We start from the raw sequence: 25,655 nt of genomic DNA on the forward strand, positions 1-25,655 counted from the left end.
TTAACATTTCTCTTAAAATCTTAAGGGAGCAATCCTAATCCAGTCTACCTAGAAGGCAATCCCATTTTATTCAATGGGGCTTACTCCCAAGAAAGTGCTCCTAAGATTCCACTGCTAATGATTTTTGTTGTATTATGAGTTGCAGTATAGCATTTCAACCTTTTTAATTTGCTTACTTAAGTAGTCCTAATTAATTGTTGCAGAACTGCTTGCTAGTTAGTCATATTCTGATTACAGCTAGACTTGTTTTATTAACATGAGTTTAAGGCCCAGAATCAGTTCTGCGGTTCTAAAATCTATAACAATAACTATTTGATTTTTAAAATGAACAGTGAAGAAAAAATGGGACAATTTCACTTTCTTTCCTCTTGTCAGCAATTATTTGTTAAGTGGCTAAGTCTGTAACATGGTCTATATTTTATCTGACTCTAGCTTCTCTTAATGGGGCTCTGCTTGCACTGCTATAGCACCTGTTATGGATTTTGAATCATCTGGCAGCCCATGGGACTCAGCTAAAGAAGTACCAGGTGTCAGGCTTGTTTCTTAATTGAGACTCAATGTAAACAATATAGAGTTGGCAATATGGTTATAAAATGGATTAAAGCCCAGCATTATATCCTCTGAAAAATCACAGCTTTCTTTCATAGGTGAGAATATAAGCTGTACTGAAGAATTTAGCTATGATGGAACAATGAAAATAACTCGCGTGTGGTTGCTGTATAATGTCAGGTTGCCCACTGCAGAATTTAACTTGAAATTTTGGCATACTGCTACAGTAGACCATTTTCTGATACATTTTGCCTGTTAATGGGAAAGAGTTTAAAATTAAGGAGCAACATTTCTAACATACTTACACACCAGTTCTATACATGCTTAGTCAAAAGTAAGCCCCCTGCTGAGTTCAGTTGGTCTTACTCAAAGTAAGTATATATAGGATTGCAGCCTTAGTAAATCAGTTAAAACAACAAAATTTTCAATCTACGTTAAAACCAATGATAAAATTGTTTTGATTTTCTAAATTTAGTCTGAAATTTCAGCATCTGTTTAGTCTATAAGAATCTGAAGCTGAGGGAGAACTGACTAATAAGCAAGGAACAAGGTAACTAGCATACTTTCAAGTTTAAATGTACATATTTTTAAAGGACAACATTGCCAAAATGGTTTCTTTTTTCCATTACCCAACAAACAAGGATTTTGTTCAAATTCATGTAATCCAAAGCCATAAGATGCTGATAATTGACATATAGGAAGGAAACCACTAGTATAGAAAAAGTTGGCAATATTCTTGGAAAATAAGCATAAAGGATGCAGAAAAGTCTTGCATAGTATCACAAGCATTGACAGATCTCTTAGGAGATAATTTCATAAACTGGAAATAGTAATTGAGAGATGCTCGGTGATTTTTTTTTTGAGAATCCCTGTATTCGGATGCTTTTGAATATTTGAAGTATGTGTGGTGGTGTTGAGAGAGTATTCTCTACCAGTCCTGAAGCTTGTAGCAGTTGATAAGAGAAAGCCTCAAAAGCAAGCAGACTCTGGTCTATGAACCTCACTGTCAACTTCATCTGGAAATAGGGGCATTCCAAAATAGGGCAAAGCACTGAACATGACAGATGGTTTCTAGAAATCAGTGTTGCTATACCTTCTATTGTTCATGCTCATGTATGTGAAGAATATAGAATGAGAATAACATTGGCTTTGACTACTTTAACATGTAATAAAGTACAAAGCTTTTATGATACTAAAATTGAGCTTTTTCAGCATGAGTAGCAGAAATTTGTCAGACAGCGCACAGAAACTTGCTGATACAAGGGTCCAGTGTACATATTTTAGTTTGATGTCTGAAATAAAAATGTGTGTTCTCTCTTGTTTTAGGTGAGGCTAACTGTGCATTCTCTTTGTGTAATGAAACCTATTGCTACCCTTCAAAATCAACAAAAGAGCATGTCTTTGAAACTTATGCTCCCTAACCTCAAATGTGGTCACATCAAAAGTATTAACTTTCCTTCACTTCTGTCCTATTTGTGTATAAGCATTATATATAATAAAATAAACCTAAAAGGTTTCATTTAGAGCCCTCTGAAACAGGAGTATTTTAAAAGCAGGTAGGTGTCTCCACCCTGCTTTTCATAAAGCATTTTACCCATTCAAACAGACTTTTAAAAACAGCTTGTTTTGATAGCAGGCTGTTCTCCTGTGGGCCTTCAGCCTTTGCTTCCTGGCAGCACCTTTGGTGCGAAAAGAGAGTGCTCAATTGGGAGACTATCAGTGCCAGCATGCATAGAGTGATAAGTTAACACACCACTGGGAATTTCTGGGGCCCACCAAGATACTTCACTTCTAATGTGCTAACAAGCTCATTTTTCTACCTCTTGCCTCTTCAGTTATTTTTTTTTCTCAGAAGAGCTTAGAAGTTGAGTGCATCAGGCATAATGAAAAGCTCTGTAGGAGGGAGAAGCAATAACCCAATTTTTCCCTTTTCAGCCAAATAGAAAATTAGTTTCTGGTAATACACAAAGGCCAGTATTTTTTGTGCAAGGGGCACTGCTGTGAATCAAAGGACTCTATTAACTGCAGAAAATTCAGCAGCTGTGAATCTCCCCCAATGGAAAAAAGTGCTTTTCAACAAGTTGTGAGATATGTAGTATTATTTAGACTTCAACCATCAGTTTCATCCTCTACCACTTATATACAGCCTCTTAAAAACTGTGCTATATTACTCTCCTGTGTTAAGGCTCAATCTTGTGTATGTCCCACAACCTAAGAACCTGCACAACAAAGAGGTTTTATATTCTTCCCAGTCCTAATATCGCTATTTATGATATTTCAGAAGCAATTTTTAGACTGTCTCTCTCTTTTAAGGGGACAGATATAGTATCAGCAGTGACTCTGGCGAAGATCTTGTAGTTTATTTTGAGTTAAGTATTCTAATTCAAAGTACTTTTCTGCATACTTCTTTCCTAAGTAGTAAAATTAACTCTTAGTTACTGAAATATAGTGAAGAGTGAAAGATTGATCTGTGTTCTATCTTCTATTTTTACACAAGTCTTAGTTAATCCTAATAATTGGCTCTTGTGTCAGCATTTAAAATGTGTATGTGGTTTATCGAATAAGTATGTGCCACACATTAGTGATAGGAGGATAAATAAAGAGAAGCAAAGACTGAATGGTTTCTTCCCTACCTTCAGTAATAAGTCACCAGGAATTATGCACTTTTCTAATGTGAGAGGAGAAAGGTTAGCTAAAGAAAGGTATTTTGTGCAGAGGATAGGTGGAATTGTTCACTTGGATTCAAGACATCCAGTTCTGTTGATATTTATGCATGGAAGGGAGTACATAAAAGGCATTAGAAATGGTTGGGATATGTGGAATGGGTGCTGTTAAGTACTGAAGATTGGATGGCACCTCTCCTCTCACATTAGGGGCAAAATGCATGCAGTCCTGAGTTTGGAGGATAAGATCTATTTTCAAAACCAGATTGCATCTGCAGACACTTGTCAGTGAGAACTGGGTAAGGGGACACCAGTATAGTCCCATTATGACCCCTACTCCCTGCTGCCACCTGCTTTATTTATCTTTGCAGGGCTTGCTGGTGGTTCCTGGACCTGGGGTGGCACGACTTTCTTCCACCAGGAAGAGGCCCTCACCAATTGTGGCACCCTCCCTTTGGAATGCACTGTCAGAAAGCACTCGTGCTCAGCAGGACCTGTTGATATTTTGGAAACTCTGTAAGGCAGAGCTATTCCAGCAAGCCTTTGATTCAGAGGAGTTAGCCGTGTTAGTCTGTGGTAGCAAAATCAAAGAGTCCAGTAGCACCTTTAAGACTAACCAATTTTATTGTAGCATAAGCTTTCAAGAATCAAGTTCTCTTCGTCAGATGCATGGTACAGAAACTGGTCAAATATAGAAGAGGAGGGGGGAAGGGGGGGAGAGAGAAGATGCAGTTGGGGGGGGGGAGAGGGAGGATGCAACCAAAACATTCCTTTGCTAGTAAATGTAAACATCTCCTTTTGATGTGGGGATCAGTTGGCTTCAAAGGAGTTTGCCGTGTTAGTTTGTAGCAGTTTGTAGTTAGTTTGGACGGTCTAGCTGTTTTACTGCTACAAACTAACACGGCAAACTCCTTTGAAGCCAACTGATCCCCACGCCAAAAGGAGATGTTTACATTTACTAGCAAAGGAATGTTTTGGTTGCATCCTCCCTCTCCCCCCCTAACTGCATCTTCTCTCTCCTCCCCTCTTCCCCCCTCCTCTTCTATATTTGACCAGTTTCTGTACCATGCATCTGACGAAGAGAACTTGATTCTCGAAAGCTTATGCTACAATAAAATTGGTTAGTCTTAAAGGTGCTACTGGACTCTTTTTGATTCAGCAAGCCTTTGCTATCTAATATTCTTTTGTGAGGCAGAGCAAATTGCTGTACAGTTTATCTACCTACAATGTTTATGTTATTTGCAGAGTTTTATAGGTTGGGGTTTGAACTAGAGTAGTTTTTATTAGGCTGTTTTATTGTGATTTTTATTGAATATTATATTTTTGTATTGTTTTTAACCGTTGTAATTGTTGTGAACCACTTCAAGACCTTAACTGAAGAGAAGTGGTATAAAAATTGAATAAAAAAATAAAATATAGAAGAAAGCCAACTCTACCATGTTAAAGAACCCCTGTTTCTTCAAAAAAAATACCCCCCTCCCCCCAAAAAACCCTAATAGAGTTCAGGATTGTACATGCATGGTTCTCTCATGGCAGCAGGAAACAGCAGTGGAAGATAGTATGCAGAGACACTAGCCCTCACCTGATGAGGCGCTGAAGCATCAAGAGGGAAGGGAAGAAATAGGCAAACATTCTTACCAACCAACTGGCAGCTGCCCTTTACTTCTGAATGGCTACTACCTCTTCTTCACTAGAACAATGCTGTCTCTTTGCTGCTTTAAGGATGGGACTAATGTTCTCTAAGGCCAGTTCCATTGCACATGTATTCACAAACAAAATACTACCTCAGCTCACTCAAAAGATCACAAAGGCAAGTAAAATTGTGTTGTAAGGTTCAAGCATCCTGGTCCTCTCCTAACAGTTGAAGTTTCATAGGAGGGTTTAGCCAAGTGAGGGTTGTGATGGGAGATACCTCTGAATTTTTACAGGTTCCTGCTTGTAAATATAATCAGCAAAGTAATTCTAAGAAAGACCTTAAATTGAAATTTATACTTTCACATGTAATTTCAATTTAAGGTCTTTCTTAGAATTACTTTGCTGATTTGTGTACAAAATAGGGACTAGTGTAAGTAATATATGAATAACCCACTGAGTTCAGCAGGATAAGTTTTTATAAGTTCTGTAAGAAAGGTAACTGATTTCTCAGCCCACAATCAGCCTATGACACTAAGTCAGCAGGGTATCTTTTCTTGATAATTGTATGTTGCTGCCTGCTGCTCTACATTTTGACAGCCATTTCCATAGATGCTTTTATGAACAGCAGAAATATTCTCTCTGTTTCTCACTCTCTATGCTAACAGCACAATCAGGGCTGCTGGAACAAGAAGCCTGGAGAGGGTTCTTCAAAAGCAACAGCACTTCAAGATGCCAGTCCCTTGTCAATAATATCAGCAAGAGAGGATGCAGGGAAAGGGAAAGGAGTATAGTGTTTTGCTGGTGGTGTCTTGCAGATACTTTCTTTGCTTAGGCATCCTATGACCCTAATTGCCACAATGACCTAATTGAATAGCTATTTTCGATTACATGTTTATCTTAATGGCTTTAAAGGCATTTTTTTTTAAAAAAAAACTCAAAACCAGACTGGGATTTCCATTTTATATTTTACCTTACACAGAATAAAATCTGACTTTGGAAGTATGCAAGATTTGAAAATAACACTGGCATCCAGGTATGTGGCAAAGGGAGCTTTAACTCAAAAGCTTAGACCCTAAAAATCTTGTTGGTCTTTAAGATGCTACTGGATTTCAGTCTTGATGGGATAACATGGAATCGTTATACATTAGTCAGTCTGAATTGATATTATTAAAATTGTTTGCTTTATTAAAACAAATAATACATACTTCTCTTGAATTTCTTTAAGAGCCATAAATACTTGAAAGTATAGGGTAGGGGTGTGCATTGTGAAAAGATTCGGGTTTCCCACTTCGGGTTTGCCCAAAGTGGGGGTGGGGATACCAGAATTGCCGCTTTGGAATTCTGGTATTTACTTGCTTCTGTATGCGCCATAAAGATTTTGAGCATACTGCAGTGAGGAGGAGCAACCCCACCCCCACCCCCAACCACTTACCTGGCCAGCAGGGAGAGGGGGAGGGTGATCAGTTGGGAGGTGGTAGCGGCACATGCGAGGCTGTGATAGCCCAGAGCCAACTTCTCTGCCACGTCCCGGAACCAGCTCCTCTGCCGCCGCCGCAGCCTGCTTGAGGCTGGGATAACCCAGAACCAGCTCCTCTGCCGCCCGCAATGCCTCCTCTGGCCCTTCCTGTCCCTCAAATGGCCACCGCAGCAGCCAATTGAGGGGCAGGAAGGGCTTTCTCTGCTTCCTCCGCAGCCCTGCAGGGTGGCAGGGAGGGCCAGAGCCACTGCTGCCACTGACGCCACCTCTACCACCAGTGGCAGGGCCAAGGTAAGTGGGGGTAGGTGACTGTTTAAAGGGCCCTGCTACTTGCAAGCGGCAGGAAAGGGGCCCTTTAAATTCGGCCCCGAAGTTTTCCGAAGCATTACAAATGCTTCAGACAGCTTTGATTCAGGATTTCCGAATCTTTATGGATCAGGTCCCATTTGGGTATTTTACCCAAATCAGAAACCCGAAGCGTACATCCCTTGTATAGGGTATAGCTGGTTGGCATTAATACAGATACATGTGTACCATCACTTCACTCAGACTATGTTCTGGCTGACACAACCTGAAATACAACTGGCTGACAAAGAGACTCTTTAACAATATAATTGCTCTGTGCCAACAAAATGCACTGAGCTTAGTTGAGCAGAGTGATAGGATACAGCCCATATAAAAGTTTGTCATTACTTCGGTCAGAATCTAAATGTTTTATTGTTTTAAGAGGTTCAAACTGTAGTTTGAATGTATTCTCTCTCAAACTGATATGATGTGCTTTATTGCCACATTATGGTTTTGTTGGATGACTAGTGTAATGTTTCTTGAAAATTACAACATAATTTAAAACTTAATGCTCTGTTTCCAAATTGCTTCCTGTCAGGACCATGGCTGTCATTGGTAATAGAATGGGGATATAACTGTGTTTGGTGAATTTTAAAAGAAGAATAGCATTACCAGGCAATCCTAGTCACAATCTGCTTCTCTTACAGTTTCTGCTATGGAGGAACTTAGTCCCTCCACAGCCTATACAAGGCTGGCCGCTTAAGAAGAATATTCTAACACAGGGATATGTAATTGATCAAGACTTAATCTTTATTTTCTTTTGAGGTTTTTAAATTGATCCTTAACTTTTGAACAAAACTAGCTATGAAGAAAGAGCTCGGTATCTGCAAGAGATTGTTCGGCACCATCTAGATCCTTCAACTTTTGAAGACTTTGCAGCTCAGGTTTTCTGCCCAGCACCCTGCCATCATTTGCCCTCTGAAACTGGTAAGAATACAATAAAGAATTATCTTTCTGTGTATTAATACTTAAAATGCAGTATTTCTAAGAAGTTAAAACATTAATTCTACCATATTCTGTAATATGACTGAGACTTTCATATTGAAGAATCTGTGTTTCATGAAATATAATTTGATTCTATGTCTACCAAATCGAAATTATCTGATACATATTATTTGTGAAAGTCCTCTTTGCATCAAATACTTAAGAATAATCTTTCAGCCTTGTTGATGTATATTATCTTCAAGAAAAGTTTACATTTATTCTTGCTGTGGGAAACATGTATGCTTTTCTGTTATCACCATATTTATAGTGTAAAAATATGCACAGATGCATGGTTGTTTCACCATGTAAACTACATTTTCAAAATCTGTTGTACAAGATACTGCATTTTCAGTTGACTAATAAAATAATCACTAAGAATATGAGTAACTCAAGGCCTACCTGTACAAATAACTTCTTGAACTCCTGATGATTATTTCATTTATTTTATTTCCCCTCTTTAGATCATTAAATATCAGTTCTGTTTTATCAGAAGGTAAGACAAAGTGTCCAAAAAAAACCCCTTCTGTTCTTATTAATCTGTTACTAGAGCACTAAGCTTGTAACCATGTTGTATGCAAACTTTCCTGATTGCTCTTGTTTATACTAAAAGAAAGAGGGGGGAATTCACACTATTGAGAAATTACCACTACATTTTCAAGTTTTAGTCTTTACTAACCCCAGGTCTGCATGAAACACTAACACTGTGGTTCTGGGATTAAGGTAACTAATGGGAGAGACATCTGTTGAGCTAGTAAGACTTGATTGTGTTTGACCTTTTGTTTCTCAGCATGAACAAGTAGTACTGGATGGCAGTGGTGTGCTTTGTACCCTGTACTGTCTTTCTCTGATGTTACGAGATACTTTTTAAATTCAGTATGAGAGAGGGGAAGGGAAACATAATTCATTTGTTGCTGATAAACTTTTATACTGTCTTGAAATAAAATAAATTCAGATGCTACCACTGACACTACTCACCTACTTGCAATAGAGAAAAGTCTCAGAGCAGTTTTCTTCTGAAAACAATAGATGGAAATCTAGAAATGTAAAAGGAACAGAATTGATAATATGATATAAAAGAAATAAACTGAAAATGCATGTGGTTCAAAGAAAAATGCATTCTTGTTGTCTTTCAGTATTCATTGTTTTTACTTTAAAAATGAACGGTAAATAGAAATAAATTTAGTACACAGTATAATGAATGCCAGAGTGCAAAGCAATAGGAGCATTTAAGAATAAAGATAAAAATAAAACAGATATAAAACCATTTTCACAGTACAATAAATATAATGAATATTGTTCTTGAACCCTTATTAACATTGTTGTCTTGCTTAATTAATTCTACCAGTTGATTAGCAGTGTCTCAAATTATACAGCTGCATTTATAACAGTTGCATAGACTTCTATGCTTGTTCTTTACATGATCAAGTAATGCTGAATAGATAGATATATCACTAAACTGGGACGAGTTATTTTGCAGTACCTACTTGTATGTATATAAGGTCTGGAAATACGTTTTAATTAGTTTGTGAAGTTTTCTTTTGATTCCTGAGAAGTATTTAATATTACTTTTCCAAAATATCCATTACAAAATGTTGAGTTAAACCAATAAATAAGCAGTCTTCTCTCTCCCTTTCAACAACAGGTTCATTTTAACAACTATATGAAATTCATTTTAAAAAATAAATATCTAATCAGTAATTATAATACATATTTACCCTAGTTAAAAGCATAGAAGTGTGTTAAAATGATACTGTCACCCCCAGTAATAGATTTTTTAATCTGTATTCAGATTTTTTTTAAATTATGTGGGTGAAAGAGCTGGAATCAAACAAATGAGTAGTTAAATATTAATAGAATATTATTGTTGATTTGTATTGCGTCAGTTATGGCCATTGATTCCAGTATTGTCTGAAAGCAGCTCTACAAAATCTCAACCAGAGTTCTTTCCAGTCCTGTTACCTAAATACCTGTTAGCCGAGGCCAAAATGGGACCTTCTGCATGAAACAGAATGTGTGGGTTCTTTTTCATTGTTTTCCTATTGACATGACAAGGTAATTAGGCTTCCAGAGTCAGTAAGATTTATTGCATTGTAAGGGGAGATACATCTGTTTTATTCTAAGTTGTGTTAACATTCTAAGTAAATGCTTTCTTAGACTAAGGTCTAGGAAAGCATTTACTTAGAATGTTCAGATAGGGGTTTCTCTTGCATTTTAACAGAAAACAGAAAATCTGACCAAGTAATAGCAATCACATTTCAGGGGAAGCTTGTCAACAGACGCATCATTCAAGTTTATGCTCCAACTACAGATTATGAGGAGGAAGAAATTGAAAACTTTTACGCAAGTGTCCAAGAAGAAATTGATCTTACATCTAAACAACATATGCTGATCATCATAGGTGACTGGTATGTAAAAGTAGGAGAAAAAGCAGAATCAAACATAGTTTGGACAAGGATCATGAAATGAAGCAGGAGACCTACTCATAGAATTTTGTGAAGCGAACAACCTATTCATTGCTAATACATGCTGCAGGCAACCAAAAAGATGACTGTATACGTGGAAATCACTGAGTGACCGATATAGGAACCAAATAGATTACATAACTGGAAGCAGAAGATGGAGAAGCTCTATTCTCTCTGCTAAAACAAGACCAGGAGCTGATTGCAGTTCATAAATTGCTAATATGAAAAATTAGAATAAAGCTGAAGAGAAACACTAAAAGAATCACAGTGCCAAAATACAATCTAAATAATATTCCTTCTGAAGAATTTAAATACCAGGTAAGGAACATATTTGCACTACTAAGTTTAATTGATTGTGAGCCAGAAGAACTGTGGGCTGAAACCAGAGATCAAGGATGAATGTGCAAAAACTATTCCGGTAACCAAAAGAAAGGAGAAGCCTAAGTGGATGACTGAGGAAACTCTTAAAATTGCGAAAGATAGACAAGAAGCAAAAGCAAAAGGTGAGAGAAATAGGATTAAAATTCAAAATGCAACTTTTCAGAAATGTATTATATTAACCAGTACAAAGAAATAGAAGACAACAACAAAAAACGAAAACAAGAGATCTGTTCCAAAAGATCTGAGAAATCAAAGGGGAATTCAAGCCATGGCTTGGGTTGCTGAAAGATCAACATGAAAATACAGTGTCTGATCAGGACAAAATAAAGGAAAGATGGAAACAATACACTGAAGAACTATACAAAAGAGGTGACAGATACTTTTGTCAAAGAGTCCTTTGATGAAGAACCAGAAATCCTAGAAAGTGAAGTAAAAGCTACAATTGGGAGAAACAAAGCACCTGGAGTAGATGGAATACCAATAGAGCTATTTCAAGCTACAGTAATGAGTCCATCAGAATCTGAACAAGAATATGTCAATAAATATGGAAAACAAAACAATGGCCCACAGACTGGAAACACTCAGTCTGTATTCCAGTTCTTAAAAAAAGGGATGCCAAAGAGTGCAGCAACTATCAAACTATCACATTAATTTCCCATGCAAGCAAAGTGATGCACAAAATTCTGCAGCAAAGACTCTTACCATATATGGAACAAGAAATGCCAGATATTCAAGCTGGATTCAGAAAAGGAAGATGCACCAGAGATCACATTGCAAATTTACAATGGCTAATGGAACATACCAGGGAATTTCAGAAGAAAATCAGCATGTGTTTTAGAGATTACAACAAAGCTTTTGACTGTGTGGATCATGAAAAACTATGGAGAGTCTTAAAAGAAATGGGGGTGCCACAGCATTTGATTGTTTTCATGTGCAACCTGTACTCTGGCAAGAGGCTACTGTCAGGACAGAATATGGGGAAACAGAATGGTTTCCAATTGACAAGGGTGTCAGACAAGGATGCATATTCTCTCCCTACCAGTTCAACCTCTATGCAGAGTGAGGAAAGCTGGATTCAATCTAGAAGAAGGTGGAGTGAAAATTGGTGGAAGGAACATTAACAATCTCAGATATGCAGATAACACCATGTTACTGGCAGAAAATAGCGAAGACTTGAAGCAACTGCTGATGAAGGTTAAAGGAGAAAGTGCCAAAGCAGGATTACAGCTGAACACCAAGAAGACAAAAGTAATGACTACTGAGGAGTTACACAATTTTAAAGTTGTACCATAAGCTTTCGAGAATCACAATTCTCTTCATCAGATGCATCTGACAAAGAGAATCGTGATTCTCGAAAACTTATGCTACAATAAAGTTGGTTAGTCTTAAAGGTGCTACTGGACTCTTTTTGATTTTGCTACTACAGACTAACACGGCTAACTCCTCTGCAATTTTAAAGTTGACAATGAGGAAATGGAAATGGTTCAAAACTTTCTATTCCTTGGATCAATCATCAACCAAAAGGGAGACTGCAGTGAAGAAATCAGAAGAATATTGAAACTTGGAAGAGCAGGTGTGGGGGAGCTAGAAAAGATCCTTAAAGATAAAGATGTCTCTCTGGGAACCAAGATCAAGATAATCCAAACCGTGGTATTCCCCATTACTATGTATGGATGAGAAAGTTGGACAATGAAGAAAGCAGACAGGAAGACAATTGATTCATTTGAAATGTGGTTCAGGAGGAGAGTTTTGCGGATACCATGGATAGCCAAAAAGACAAATAAGTGAGTATTCGATCACATCAAGCCTGAATTCTTCTTAGAAGGTAAAATGACAAAACTAAGGCTATCATACTTTGGTCATATCATGAGAAGACAAGATTCTGTGGAGAAGTCAATAATGCTAGAAAAAGTGGGAGGCAGTAGGGAATTATTTTCAGATTACATTTAAGGGTGGGCTTCCTTGTTGGCAAAATCAGTCTGATGTAGTGGTGAGAATGTTAGACTAGGATCTGGGACACCTGGGTTTGAATCCCCATTCTGCCATGACAGTTTGCTGGGTGATTTGGAGCTGCTCACACACTTTCAATCTAACCTGCCCCACAGGGTTGTGTCAGGATGAAATAAGGAAAGAGGAGAATGATGTAAGCCACTTTGGATCTCCATTTGGGAGAATAGCCAGGTATAAATGAGGTAAATAAATAAGTTAATAGATTAATACACACACACACACACTTTTAGCACCATCCCCAAATTGGACCAACTTTTAAAGGAAATACAAAAATGACCCCAGAAATTATTACTCCTTATGTCTTCCAGATACAGCTTCTAAATGTGGAACAAATTGGAAGGTTGGGCTACAAGCCATAAGATTATAATGGAAGAACCAGCTTGTTAGTTGAGCAGTGGCACAATTAATCAAAATTTTGTCTGAAATTAGATTATTAGCAAATATGTGCTAGATCCAATGAGACATTTGTATAAAGCTTGTGTAAAATTGCTGCTTCTTTTGATAAAATTAATTACAATTGCCTATGGCAAAAACTGAGTGCCAATATTAACAAAAATCTTTGTTTTTATTAAAATTCTATAAACTGACACATGAATATTAAAGTAGGAATTAGTGGATAGTTAGTAAATTCCTATGTAATTCCTATCACAAGATGTTTTGCTAGGGTGTTTGCCGTTTTTGTTTGGTTTGGTTTCTGAACTTCAGTCACCAGCATATTCCTAGTTTCAGCACTAGAAATTTGCCTTAGTATTGAAATAATATTGAATTGTCCTTCTTACTGTATGCTGATGATACGTTATCTACCATACAAATTGGACAGAAATACCTACTCAAGCAATACTAGTCTTTGAGAAAAGATTTGCCAAGGAGGATGGGTTACAAAGGACGTAAAACAAATAATGCTTTTTAACATTTTGGGGATTTGGTTTTCAGAAAAATGTTCATGGACGTACCATCTGGGTGCAACCAAGTGGAAAGCTGTTATCCAGCCAAGACAATATTGAATTTTTCACACACTGATAGAGGAAACCTAATTTTACTTAAGGATTTTCCTGGGAAAAGTTATTCTTCAGAAACACACGTGTTGCTGAAGAATGGGAAATGGTAGAGATTCAGCTGTTAGAAGTTCCCCAAAGTAAAAATTTTAGATCGTTGTTAGGAGGATCTCCATTAATCACTGTAGCATTATCTACAATATACTATTTTAAGCCTGATTGTTTGATGGAAATCTGTTAACCCAGATAATGCATTTTGGAGAAGGTGGCATTAGGAAATACGTGGATTTAGATCTTTAAGCTTTAAGATTCTTGACTTCAGCCCAGATTCAATGTCATATTTAAAAGCTTGAAGATATTACAGGAGAGTGATCTTGTTGGCAATCCTACAATTTTAACCTTTTTATTTTTTTAAAAAAAAACAGCTTATGTTCTGGAGAGTTATTTACATATTTTTGTTGGTCCTGTTTTGCCCCAAGATTGCAAACCCATGTCTTGAGGAATGGAATAAAGATTCCCATAGCCTCATAGTTCTGTATGCATGTGGTGCACATTGTATGGGACTTTTCAACTATTACTTGCTCTGTAGTACAATGTACAATAATATAAGGAAGAAATGTTTGGATTTTTGAAACATATTCAAAATTAAAATGATAAGTTTAAGTTGTTCCTTCTGTGTAACTTAAATATGTTATTGGGTAGCTAAATTTGCAGTAGCATCACAATGGAGAGATCAAAACGTTGATAGCAATTAAACTTGCTCTTAAGATTTTGATTAGTATATCTTCCTTTCAGAACATTTTGATTTAGTTTTGGTTTTGGGGGGGCTGCTATCTACAAAAATATTTGTGTCACAAGTTTTGTATGTTTTTACATTATTGTCGTTATCACCTGTTTGATTAAATAATACATTGTGAATTGAAATCCATTAAAGATATATATGGCTTTATTACATTTAATGAGGCTTTATTATATCTAGATGTATGGCTTTATTACATCTAGAGAGGTACCAATTGTCACATTCAGTGCTCTGATATGTGCCTGTGTCTTTTGATAGAATCTGTGTGTGTATAACCTCATTCTTTTGTTTTCATGTTAATAACATGTATCTGATTTTAATATTAAAAATAATCAGCAGATATTGTAGCATAGTTTGTGCTTTCTAATTGTAGCATTGTAACACTATCTCCACTCTTCATTAGAAGAGGTATTTGCTTGCATTACTTCACTTCCAAGTAGATATATATGTTAAAATGTCTTAAAACGTAGCCTCTCATTTCTCATCTGAGCATGAAAATAGCTCCAGCTATTGGGGCAAGGGGTTCTCTTGGGCCAGTGCCTCTGAAGTTAAGAGTAGTACTTATGGTAGTTATAATGGTGTAATATAAACATATTCAATAGATATGACTCATCATGATGATACCCATTTAATGATTTTCTGATTGCGCAGTGAATTTAATTTTCTGGCATATTTAAAGATATTTCTGGCATATTTACAGACAACATGGAAGATGTACATATATGAGCTGTTTGAAAGATTAATGGAATATAGAGTTCATAGTTCAGTCCCACTTGATTAAGACAAAAGGTTTCCATTAAGTATTTTATAAAAACCTTTTAAAAAATAGTCAAAATAGTAGATTCTTAAAAAATATTTTAAAGAAGCTAAGAAACTCAAGGATTTTTAGTTCATATCGTTTTCCTTAATGATATATACAGAAGCAATCTTGTTTATATTCTGTCTTGAAATTAATGAAGTATAATTCCAGCTTTTCAAGAAGTTCATATTTTCTAGAATTTGTTACCTCATGTTTCTAAATAAGAATAAATGTAATTAGTTAACTGTTTTATTCTGCCCATTTCCATAACCCATCATATTAACAAACTACCTATATCTGTATCAAATCTGACAGAAAGGCTATGTAATTTGTGTCTTCTAAACTAATCAATATCACTATTGTTTTTTGGTTCTGATTCTGTTTATTTATCAGCTAAGGGGGCATGGTTTTAAATTTTGGTAGTATTATTCCAGAGGAGTAGCAATATTAGCTGCAGATTTAAGAGATGCTTTGTTTTGGTGAATTTGGGCTCATTAGTCTTCAAGCCACGATAAACATCCCCATGTTTTTAGCGTCTAAGACTCTTGTTGCTGTTCATGTTAATCATAATTTGGATTACAGTGAACACATTATTACTTGGAAATACCAAATCTAAATATAATACACATGAAAGGCATAACTTCCTAGTGGGGGGGGGACCTGTTAGAAGCTATGTTAAGTATTAATCTACCCATCCATTGTTATCAGACAGAACTCTCAAACTGTACTGCTCTGATACATGAAATTTTCTGGCTTATATTTTTACTGAAGCCAAATGTATTTTTGTTGTTTATTAATATAAAGAAATGATTTTGCATACAGAATTGTACCCAGTGTTGTTTGCAAATTATTACAACCAACTGGAACCTCATAAAGTATTGGGCAAGTTCTCCAGAACACTTCTTTAGTCTGGTTGGGAAACCAATAAGGGGGGACACCCATCATGCTCAGGCAAGTATCTCTGCGCATCTCTCTCCTTTATGTTGTGAGGGGCGATGTATTTTTCTTAACATCCATCCTGATTTAAAGTTCTGATAAACTGAAATTATGCTCAGTGCTTCATATTGTTTCCATTGGTTCTAATAATGGCGCAGCCCTACCCTTTTGGTTTTAGCATTCATTATTTCTTTTGCAAGTTGGTGAGGTCTAAGGTTGAATTCTCTATGCAGAAATTTTAGAGGGAGCTTAATTTATTTTTCTCATGAAATGAGAAAACTGCTTGTTAGGAGACTTCAATTCTTGTCATGTGAACAGTAACAACTTTTGGCAGTAATGTGCGATTTTGGAAACCTTAAAATATGGTTATAATATAATGGATGTATCATATTTGTAGCAAGAAGGCTGCTGGATCAGAACTATTTTTATAGAACTCTTTTCTTTTTTCTTTTCTTTTTTTCTTGTAACCTGTAGACGGTGAGTATTCTTCCTAATTGTCAAAGCCGTTGACTCATTTTTGCATACTAACGCATCCTTCTTTAAATCTTTAGCATGCACAGTAGCAACATAACAAATTCTGATTTTCTCTTTTCTGTACTCATCTGTAAATGCCCTCCAACCTCTGCTGTTCGTCTCACGTCTCACACCTGTTATCTTTTTATCTTTCTTCCCTTTTCCTCACTTCTGTCCACCTCTCCTTCATCACTTCTTCATTCTCAACAAAGAAAGAAATGGTGTGATATTTCTTCTCCTTCCCAAGCCACCACTAGAAAGCATTGGCCACTTCAAGGTAAAGGGCAAAGGCTTGAAACGGAAGGTCTTTCACGCTAGCTGTGAATGGTATGCTGTGCAGAGCACCCACAGTCACTTTTTTGCTGCTCCCCACCATTGAAATGCTTTGACTCCTTGTAAACCTAGAACAAAAAATCCTTTTGAACACTGGAGTGTGGTGTGCAAAAGGGAAGCCCTTTTCTGTGTGTGTGTGTGTGTGTGTGTGTGTGTGTGTGTGTGTGTGTGTATGCACATTTGCGCATATTTTTTCTTCTAAAAGGTATAATAAATTTTCCACTTTCATGCCTTTGTTGATTGTTTGAAGATGCAGTGCCTGGGTCATAAAAAGAAACGTCCCCATTTAAAGAGTAAAGGGAAGGATTTTGCCAGTTTCAGAAAGTGTTGGGGCAAAGCAGATGCAATATCATCTGAGTTATTAGATCAGGCTTATGGCAGTGTGCTTTTAAAAGCAGTGTTAGACTTCTGACCCGGCCATCATGGCTTGCAGTAACCTCTTTAGGAAATCTAGCAGAATGAAAGCAAGAAATGTGTGCTGAGATTTATTTGCCTTCAGCAGAAACCCAAACGCAAGGGTTTTCTTTACTATAGAATTAGTACAAACGTTTGTTTAGAGTGGTTCTCTAATATTAGAGCATTTTTCACAGTCATAACAATACTAAATATCCAGATTATTTTTAAAGTTGATATAATAGCAGCATCCTAACTCATTTTAGATACATTTTCTCCTAAACCTTTTCAATATTCATACTCTTATTTGATGGGGACCATACAAGAATTAAAGCTTTTTCTGACCCCCTTTCCACTGCTGGCTCCTCTTATCCCCTGAAAAGTCAGGATACCTTCTTGAGAATTATTTGATGTGGTTGGCAGGTGGGGGGCAGTTAGAAAGGAAAACGAGCAACCACTCCACCTTCACTACGCTTTCATTTGAGCATTAGGGTTCTTTTGAGATCAGCCTATGAATAAATTGTTAAATAAGTTTGGGGCATAGATGTCCCTGAAGAATATTATTTAATTATTTTAAGATCAAAATATGTATTGAATACATTAGGAAGTGCCATTAAAATTAGTGTAAAGGTATATTAGCACAACTTGAAGGGGCACTGATTTCAGAAGGACTGCTGTGCAGCACTTGGCTGCAAATTCCACAAATGTATGGGTTAGACCTCATAAAATAAATCGACTTTATTCCAATATATTTTGGGATCCAAACGTACTTTTCTTCTTCTTCCTGTGAGAACAGAGCATTTACCTAACTGTAGTATTGCCTCAAGTTTCATGTTTGCATCACTGTTCAAAAGCAGAAATCAAGCAAACATTAGGTGTAGTTGTTGTGACTATGGGTATCTGTCCTGCAGATGAACTAGGATCCCTGCATCTGCAGTAGGGAAACCATAGAATGTCTCCAGCTTTTAATGTGTAGCTGAGAGTGTCTGAGCTTAGGGATGGAATAGTTAGGTGGGTAGCCGTGTCGGTCTGCAGTAGAACAGCAGGATTTTAGTCCAGTGGCACCTTAGAGACCAACAAGATTTTCAGAGAATAAGAGCTCCCTTTTTCAGATGCATATCTGACAAAGGAGCTTTGAGTCTTAAAAGCTTATTCCTTGAAAATCTTTTTGGTCTTTTAGGGTGCTACAGGACACAAATCTTGGTCTTCTACCTGATACTTGTTTGTAAACTTCAGCTCTAGTCAGTTGGTTCCCTTTAAGTTCTTTTAAAAATGGCATATATCTTTACGGGTATGTGTAAGTAATTCATACCATGCAGTGGCCAAAAAATAAAGAAATGACAGATTGCGATTCAATGAAAACATAGCACATACTTAGACTAATAGAAGCTGGCCCCCTAATACACCGCCTGTTTTTCATCTCATAGATGTTTGTCGCTGCTATAACTATCAAATCTAACTCCTGTGCTGCTATTCCTGCCCCTCTCCTTTTGGTCATGCCTATGGGAAATTACTGCTTTGGGATCTCAGCCAGTCTGCCTGTCAAATTCCTCTTGTTCTTTTCAAAAAGATAATGAACCATGTAGTGTATCCAGCTTGCATGATCTGTTAATACTTCTAACTTGTAAGTCCTTTAGGAATGTATAGCCGCAAATGGGTGCTGGTCTGGTACTTTATAGTACCTCCTCAGCCTAGCCACCCCTGCTTTCTTGTTACAGTGCTTGGAGCTTACACTTAGGCTGCCCGTGGACCTTGAACATACAGACCTTGCTTGACTAAATGGGATGCAGTGGGTGTGTTGAAATGGTTCTGGCCAGCTGAGTTAGTGTTGTTCTACCTGTGCCAAACAAAGGACTGATTATATACTGGGGGATTCCTCTTTCCTGATTCTCTACTGCATCAGATTGGCTCTAATATGTGGGATCCTTTTTGTTCTCTGTAGGCTCCTACCCAGAGACTCAGGCGTCCGAAGTTCCAGCAGCAGCGCAGATGGACGGGCCCGATCTAGCCTTCCCCATGTCTCCCCGAACTAGCAAGAGTCGCATGTCTATGAAGCTGCGGCGCTCCTCTGGTTCAGCCAACAAGACCTAAGAAGGAATGACACCTGCAGCACCTTTTCAGGCTGTTCCCATGCCTAAAGAGAGTATTTTCCCCACAGTCATCCCATTCTTAAGGGGTTTTTTTTAGAAAACCATATTGGAATTTTATTTCAAACTGAAAATATTTTAGCTTTTTTAATCAAAGTTCCTGCTGCCACAGTTTGTCAGTGCAGTCCTTTTCATCTTTTACCTTTTCTTGTGGAACATTCAACAGTAACCACTCTGTTTGTTTTAACCTCTGAGGTTGATTGCTAGCCACCCCAGAGCTGGAGACTGCAGGCATGTTCCACTCTATTTATTGTGCAGCCTTCTTGATGATAAAAAGTGTACCATTTGCAAATAAATGTACTATTTTTTCAGTGAAGCTGGGTCTGTAAGATCCTCTTCAAAGGTGATTTTCAGAATTGCATAAAATTATGTACAGAGTATGTTTGTGATATAAATAAACCCTTTCAAGTGAACAGGCCCATCACCAGCTCTGTTACTGCCATTCACTCCTGGACAGGCACAATAACAGGATCCTGATGCTGAATTGCAAACGGCCCTTTCTCTGTCCTGCTAGCATTCGCTTTACAGTTGGGAGTTACGGCCACAGTCGGCAAGTCTTCCCCCCTCCTGCCATGAGGCTGTTCCTAACTCTGTAAAATATATATACACTCGCACATCTTCAAACACGTTGCTGTGTCAGTTATTGCTCTAAGCTATGTACCATTACTGAAGAAGAAGGGACTGTGCTCTTACAGCTGCAGATGTCTACGCAAACACATTCCACCCCACACTCCCACTATCCTCAGAGGTATTTTCCTGCCGAAGAAGACATACAACTGTGTTGTTTGCCATATTCTGCTCTAACAAAACGTAGCATGGCACTGGTACTAACTGCATGTGTAAATACCTGTCCCTCACTCGGGCAACTATAGGAATATATATTGATGTATTTGTTCACTGTGTAGTATATACAAATTTGTAATGGTTGAAGAAAAGACATGCTATTTAATAATACAATAAAATTATTCTTACCATCTTCTGTATGCTGTGTGTTCTGCTTACAAACACTGAAAAATGCTTAAATCAATAGCAATTTGCCTAGCTCTGCGAGGAGGGTGAAGAGCAGTCATGGCTTGTACCTTGGATAGGGGGTTGCAGAGATTTTACAGCAAGGTTTTTGACAGCTAACACCCTAATTCACAAGCTCTCCATTTGTGGCTTCAATCTAAAACTTCTTAAGCCGGTTGGTAAGCTTGTACCAAGTGAAGTATTTTGCAGTGATCAAGTTGAATTAATTTTGCCTAAAACTTCTGATACCGTGGAAGTTTCTATGGAAGTTTCTGCTTAGCAACTTTCTAGCCATTTTGGGGGGCTCCTGAGCAAAGTGAGGTTGGCTTCAGTTTTCACTGCTAAGTGCCCTTAGACTGTTCTCATGATTATTTGCTGCCTTGTGTAAATATCAGCCTCGCTGCTCCACAAGACAGTTCAAATTCCTACCAAAATATGAAAAATTACTCAAATACCCATTTCAGATAAAGATGGGGGTCTTTTTTCTTACAGTGATCAAATAATTAAGGTATTAGCTATTTTAAGGCAACATTTGTTAGCTGATTTGGGGGGGAGGATTTTTAAGATCTCTCATATGAGTGAATTTGTGGGGGGCAGGGGAGAGATGCAAAATTAAATTCACCTTAAAATCATTCTTCCTTTTCCATGTTGTATTTTTAACCCTGCAAAAGACACCTGGAAAATTCTCCGCAGGTAGGCTGAAAGAAGCAGGTTTTTGTCTCCTCTAGTCTGCCATTTAACATCACAGCCTTAAAACGGTTGATTAAGAGCAGCGGTCGTGTATGAAGGCTTGTGCAAAAGTAATTTTGAAAAAGCGGGAATACCGAAGCAACTATGAAAAACAAAAACTTCAGGAAGAATATTTTTAGTACGTTTTGAAGAGCCCTACTTTCATTTCTGGCAGCCAAATGCAATCAATGGGATTTGAAAGCAGGGATTGATAGACCTTATATCAGGCTCAGTGTAGGAGTTTGCACTATCCCAGTTAAAAATGTGCTTTTTTGGAAGGGGCTGACCTGTGTGCCATGTTGCAATCTGGTTTGGGAAGCACCTTCAGTTTTCAAGAAGTGGATCAGGTATTTATTAGGAGGATGCTATTTTTTAAAAGTCTAAACTCCCTTGAGCTCACTAAACTAGTTTGATGATCCTGTGGATCCTGGACGACTGAAAGAAGCTGGAGGGGGGAGGAGTGACACCTCTTCCCTTTGCAGTTTGCATTTCGGTAAATTTAGAGTACTGGCAATATACTCAGAAAAGAGGCGCGTGACTACAAAAGACCACCAATCCAGATTTTTAATAGCCAGTAATGAGCAAGACGAGACAGAAGGGGCGCCTCGTGCGTCTTTAATATGTAAATATATCGGACGGGACTTGGACTTTGCTACGAATATCCAGCGATATTTTAATACAGGAGACAACGAATAAAACACTTCACAACAAATTAAAAGGTTTAAAACCTCCAAGGCTGAAAAAGCAGGGTCAACTAATGAAAGCTGAGGACTGGCGGCTCTCCTTCCCCGGGGAAACGAATACACTTTCGTTAAATACAGTGGCGGAATGTACGTCAATCCGGGGGGGGGGGGGGGAACAGGAGGAACCCGAAGGAAAGGAGTCGCTCACCGTCCTGCTCTCTCCAGCAAGCTTACACGCGGGCAGGCACGCCGATGGCTATAGAGTGTTTCGCGGAGACCAGAAAGTTTTGTACTGCAAAGTCACAAGTGTTCGGTCGGAAAACGGAGCGGGTGAAGCAGATACAGTTCGCTTCCTGTCCCGTTGCTTCACCGAAACTGTACGGTTGCGTACCGGGAACGATTCACAGAACATACCGCGCTCTAACCCCCATTATAAGGCAGCAAGGAAGATTCGTGCTCAGACGTTAACCGTTTTGGCATGACGAACGCTGAAAGTCCGAGGGTTTCCTTTGCCCATGCACTGCGACTTTCCATAGGAATTACAGTTCGGATAGGATTCGTTCGGGTCCCCGGCAGGAGTTGGGCGGGGGCAGGGTGGGCGACGGGATCCTATCGCACGATAAAGTGGATCAGGCGAACAGGGGCATCGGGCCGCCCGGACATTTGGCAAAGGACGTCTCCGTTCCTGCCGGGGCAGTCCTAGCAGCCTGGCCGGACGGGCATCTGCAGCAGGAGGACTTGCCTGTTCTCCGACGGGTGGCATTTGTTGATGTGCCGCGTGAGGCCGGGCGAGCTGAAGAAGGTGGCGGGGCAATGCTTGCAGGAGAAGATCTGCTGCTCCCCGTGGGCAGCGCTGCCCTCGGGCTGGGCCAGGGGCAGGAGCAGCTCCTCCCGCACGGCGTGCCACAGCCGGTGCTTGTCCCTGAGGTCCGCCGAGGGAAAGTGTGCCCCGCACAAGTGGCAGGGGAAGGTGGCGGGCTGCGGCGAGGGCTGGCGGGGCTGGAAGCCGGCCGGCCCGGGGGGCTGGTGGGTGCCCAGATGCTTGCGCAGGTAGGCCTGGCGCCGGAAGGTCTTGTGGCAGTAGGGGCAGAGGAAGAGCTCGCCGGGAGGGGCGTCGGCGGGGCCGCCCTCGCCGGGCGCGCAAAGCTGGGAGGGCCGGGCGGCGGGCGGGTCGCGGCAGCAGGCGCTGTCCCGGGCGCCGAGGTGCTGATCGCGGCGGCTGTTCTCCTTGTCGGGCGCGGGCGGACGCGGCTTGTGCCAGCGGCGGTGCGAGGCCAGGTTGGCCGGGCAGCTGAAGATCTTGTGGCACTCCGGGCAGCGGTACTCGACGCGCACGATCCGCGAGCAGCGGTGCTGGGCCAGCGCCAGCGGGTCGCCGTAGGGCTCCTTGCACAGCTGGCACACGAACTCGCCCAGCAGCGTCGGGCGGGCGGCGCGGGGCCCCTCGGAGCCTGCCTCGGGCGCCGCCTTGATGCGCAGCCCCAGCACCGGCGACGTTGTCACCTCGTCGGCGAAGCTCAGCCTGCGTGCAGCCTTGGGCTTCTTGGCCGGAGGCGCCTTTGCGCGGGGCGGCCGCTTGAGAGCGCCGGGCAGGCAGAGCGGCGCGGCGGGCAGCGGCAGCGGCAGGGGCAAGGGCGTGCGGGGCAGCCGCTCCTCGGCCGCCGGGGCGGGGCTGGGCGGGAAGGACTCGGCCGGGGCGGGCGAAAGGGGGCCGGCCTCGGGCTCCTCGGCGTCCGGGGCGGCCGCGCGGTCGGAGCCGCCGCCTTCCCAGAGAGCCGCCAGCGGGCTGTGGGGCTCCTGCGGGCGCGGTGGCGGCGGCGGCTCCGGCAAAGGCGCGGGGCCGCGGGGAGCTTCCTCCGGGAGGGCAGCGGGTGGGCCGGCCGGAGGACGCAACCGGTAGGAGCCGCCCGGCCTCCTGCTCCGCTTCACCAGGAAGCCCCGCGGCATCTTGCCGGCACTGCCACACGGGGCGCCCCGGACGGCAGCGCTCCGCTGGCACCGGCGATCGGCGTGCCCGACGGGCATTTATAGCTCCGGCCCCTCTGGGGAGGCCGCGCGTCATCCTGCCCTGGCCCGCGGCTGCCAATGAGGAGTGGGGAGGACGGAGGGGGCGCGGGGCGCAAAAGGCGGGCGAGTCGGGGGCGGACCCCTCCCGGCGGCGGGGCGAGGCGAGGCGCGCTCGGGCCCCTTCCCGCCGGCCAGCCCCGCGCAGCTGCCCCCCGTCTGCCGCCCTGTCCGCCTCTCCCGGCCAGCCTCCGCTTCCCGCTGAAGAGCCGCTGGCCAAAGTCAGGCGGCGCAGCCCGGCGGCCCGCGCTCCAGAAGCCGCGCCGAGCGGGGACGGGCTCTGCCGGTCCCCTTCTGCTCCGCGCCTTAGCGAAAGCGGCTTTCGGACGCCCCCGCCCGCCCCGAGCCTCCCTTCGCGACAGCAACGCGGCTTGCCAAGGCAGCCCTCGCTGCGGCGCAGGTAAGCCGAGGAATCCGGACTCGGGCTGAGGCTGCCCGGGGAGCTGTCCAGCACGCTCGCGGCCGCGTTACCCTCGGGAGGGGCGCCGGCGGCGGCCGCGCGTGACTCCGGGGGCGTCTCCTCTCCGGCCCTGATTGCCGTTCGGCTGCTTGTTGCTGAAAGAAAAGCTCCGCGGCAGAGGAAAGGCCTTGGGCCTCTGGCCGGCGTGGCTCCCCTTTCTCTACCCGGAGACCTGCTTTCAGGGCCAGGCGCCCTTCAGTGTTCCTGCCTGTTCTCCCTTGCTGGCCGTGGAACCCCCTCCGAGGACACCCATCGGATGCTCTCGCCTCTCAGCCCCTCCGCAAAGCCCCTTCCGACAGCCTGGGTCGGAACCATTTGGCCCTCCCCCTCTCCCCACAGGAATGGAGCCGGAGCTGCGGCTAGCCTGTAGAGAGTCGGCTCGGTACATAAAAAACTTGGAGAAACGGCTGAAGAATCCAGGACTTTTCAGTTTAGAAAAAAGACAACTAAGGGAAGAACATGATAGAGGTTTATAAAATTAGGCACAGGGTAAAGAGAGTGGACAGCAAGGACCACCCCCTCCCCAAATACTAGAACTTGAGGACCTGCAATGAAGCTGATAGGCAGTAAATTTGGGATAGACAGAATAAAAATTTCTTTACTCAACCAATGATTAAAATGTGGAGTTCACCTTCAAAGGGTGTAGTGATGGCCACAGGCAGAGATGGCTTTTAAAAGGGATTATTGGGCATCTTCATGGAGGACAGGGCTATCAGTGGCTACTAACCTTGGCAACTAAAGGGAACCTCCACATTCAGAGACAGTAAATGTCTGAATACCAGTACCTGGGGGCAACACCAGGAGCAGATCTCAGCCCTGTTGTTGGCCCTCCAGAGCAACTACTTGGCCACTGTGTGAGAGAGGATGCTAGACTAGATGGACCACTGTTCTGATCCAGCAAGGCTCTTCTCACGTTCTTATGTTGCAGACTCCATCTCTGGGGCCTCCTGTTAAAAAGCCGAGATGTGAAAGACTTCAACCTGAGATTCGAGAGAGCTACTGTCAGTCTGAATAGACAGTACTGACCATGATGGACAAACGGTGTGATTCAGTATAAGGCAGCTTCGTGTGTCATGTTGCCTGTTCATGTATCTGTCCTAGTGGTGGTGGAGAGAAGCAGGAAATCTGGCCTGTCCTGTAAGGCCAATAAAGATACAAAGAAACAGCCTATAAAAGGGGGGGGGGGTTGGGGGATTAAAAAAGGACTTTACTCTAACCCACAGACCACTTATTTATTTAAAATGTTTCTATCCCAACTCTCCAAAATCTTGCCACTAACAAAACAAGTGA

General features: G+C 41.4%; 2 protein-coding genes across 8 annotated transcripts in view; one reads left to right on the forward strand and one right to left on the reverse strand.

Moving 5' to 3' along the window:
• Positions 1–20,395, forward strand: part of RALGAPA1 (Ral GTPase activating protein catalytic subunit alpha 1) — a 190,947-nt gene extending 170,552 nt beyond the window's left edge. For 6 of the 7 annotated variants that reach the window (XM_054972958.1, XM_054972960.1, XM_054972961.1 and 3 more), the window contains 2 exons: positions 7,472–7,596; positions 19,217–20,395. In XM_054972958.1, coding sequence (XP_054828933.1) covers positions 7,472–7,596; positions 19,217–19,365 — 274 coding nt within the window. In that variant the 3' untranslated portion in view covers positions 19,366–20,395. Of the gene's footprint in view, positions 1–7,471; positions 7,597–11,871; positions 11,875–16,760; positions 16,826–19,216 lie in introns of all 7 variants that reach the window. The other variant, XM_054972965.1, reaches the window with a different exon arrangement.
• Positions 20,396–22,540: 2,145 nt separating this feature from the next.
• Positions 22,541–23,788, reverse strand: INSM2 (INSM transcriptional repressor 2). Its single transcript, XM_054970162.1, has one exon. The coding sequence runs from the start codon at positions 23,786–23,788 to the stop codon at positions 22,541–22,543; it is 1,248 nt and encodes a 415-aa protein (XP_054826137.1).
• Positions 23,789–25,655: the final 1,867 nt, after the last annotated feature.

Source organism: Eublepharis macularius, chromosome 2 (genome assembly GCF_028583425.1).
Source record: "Eublepharis macularius isolate TG4126 chromosome 2, MPM_Emac_v1.0, whole genome shotgun sequence".
NCBI classification, from domain to species: Eukaryota; Metazoa; Chordata; class Lepidosauria; order Squamata; family Eublepharidae; genus Eublepharis; species Eublepharis macularius.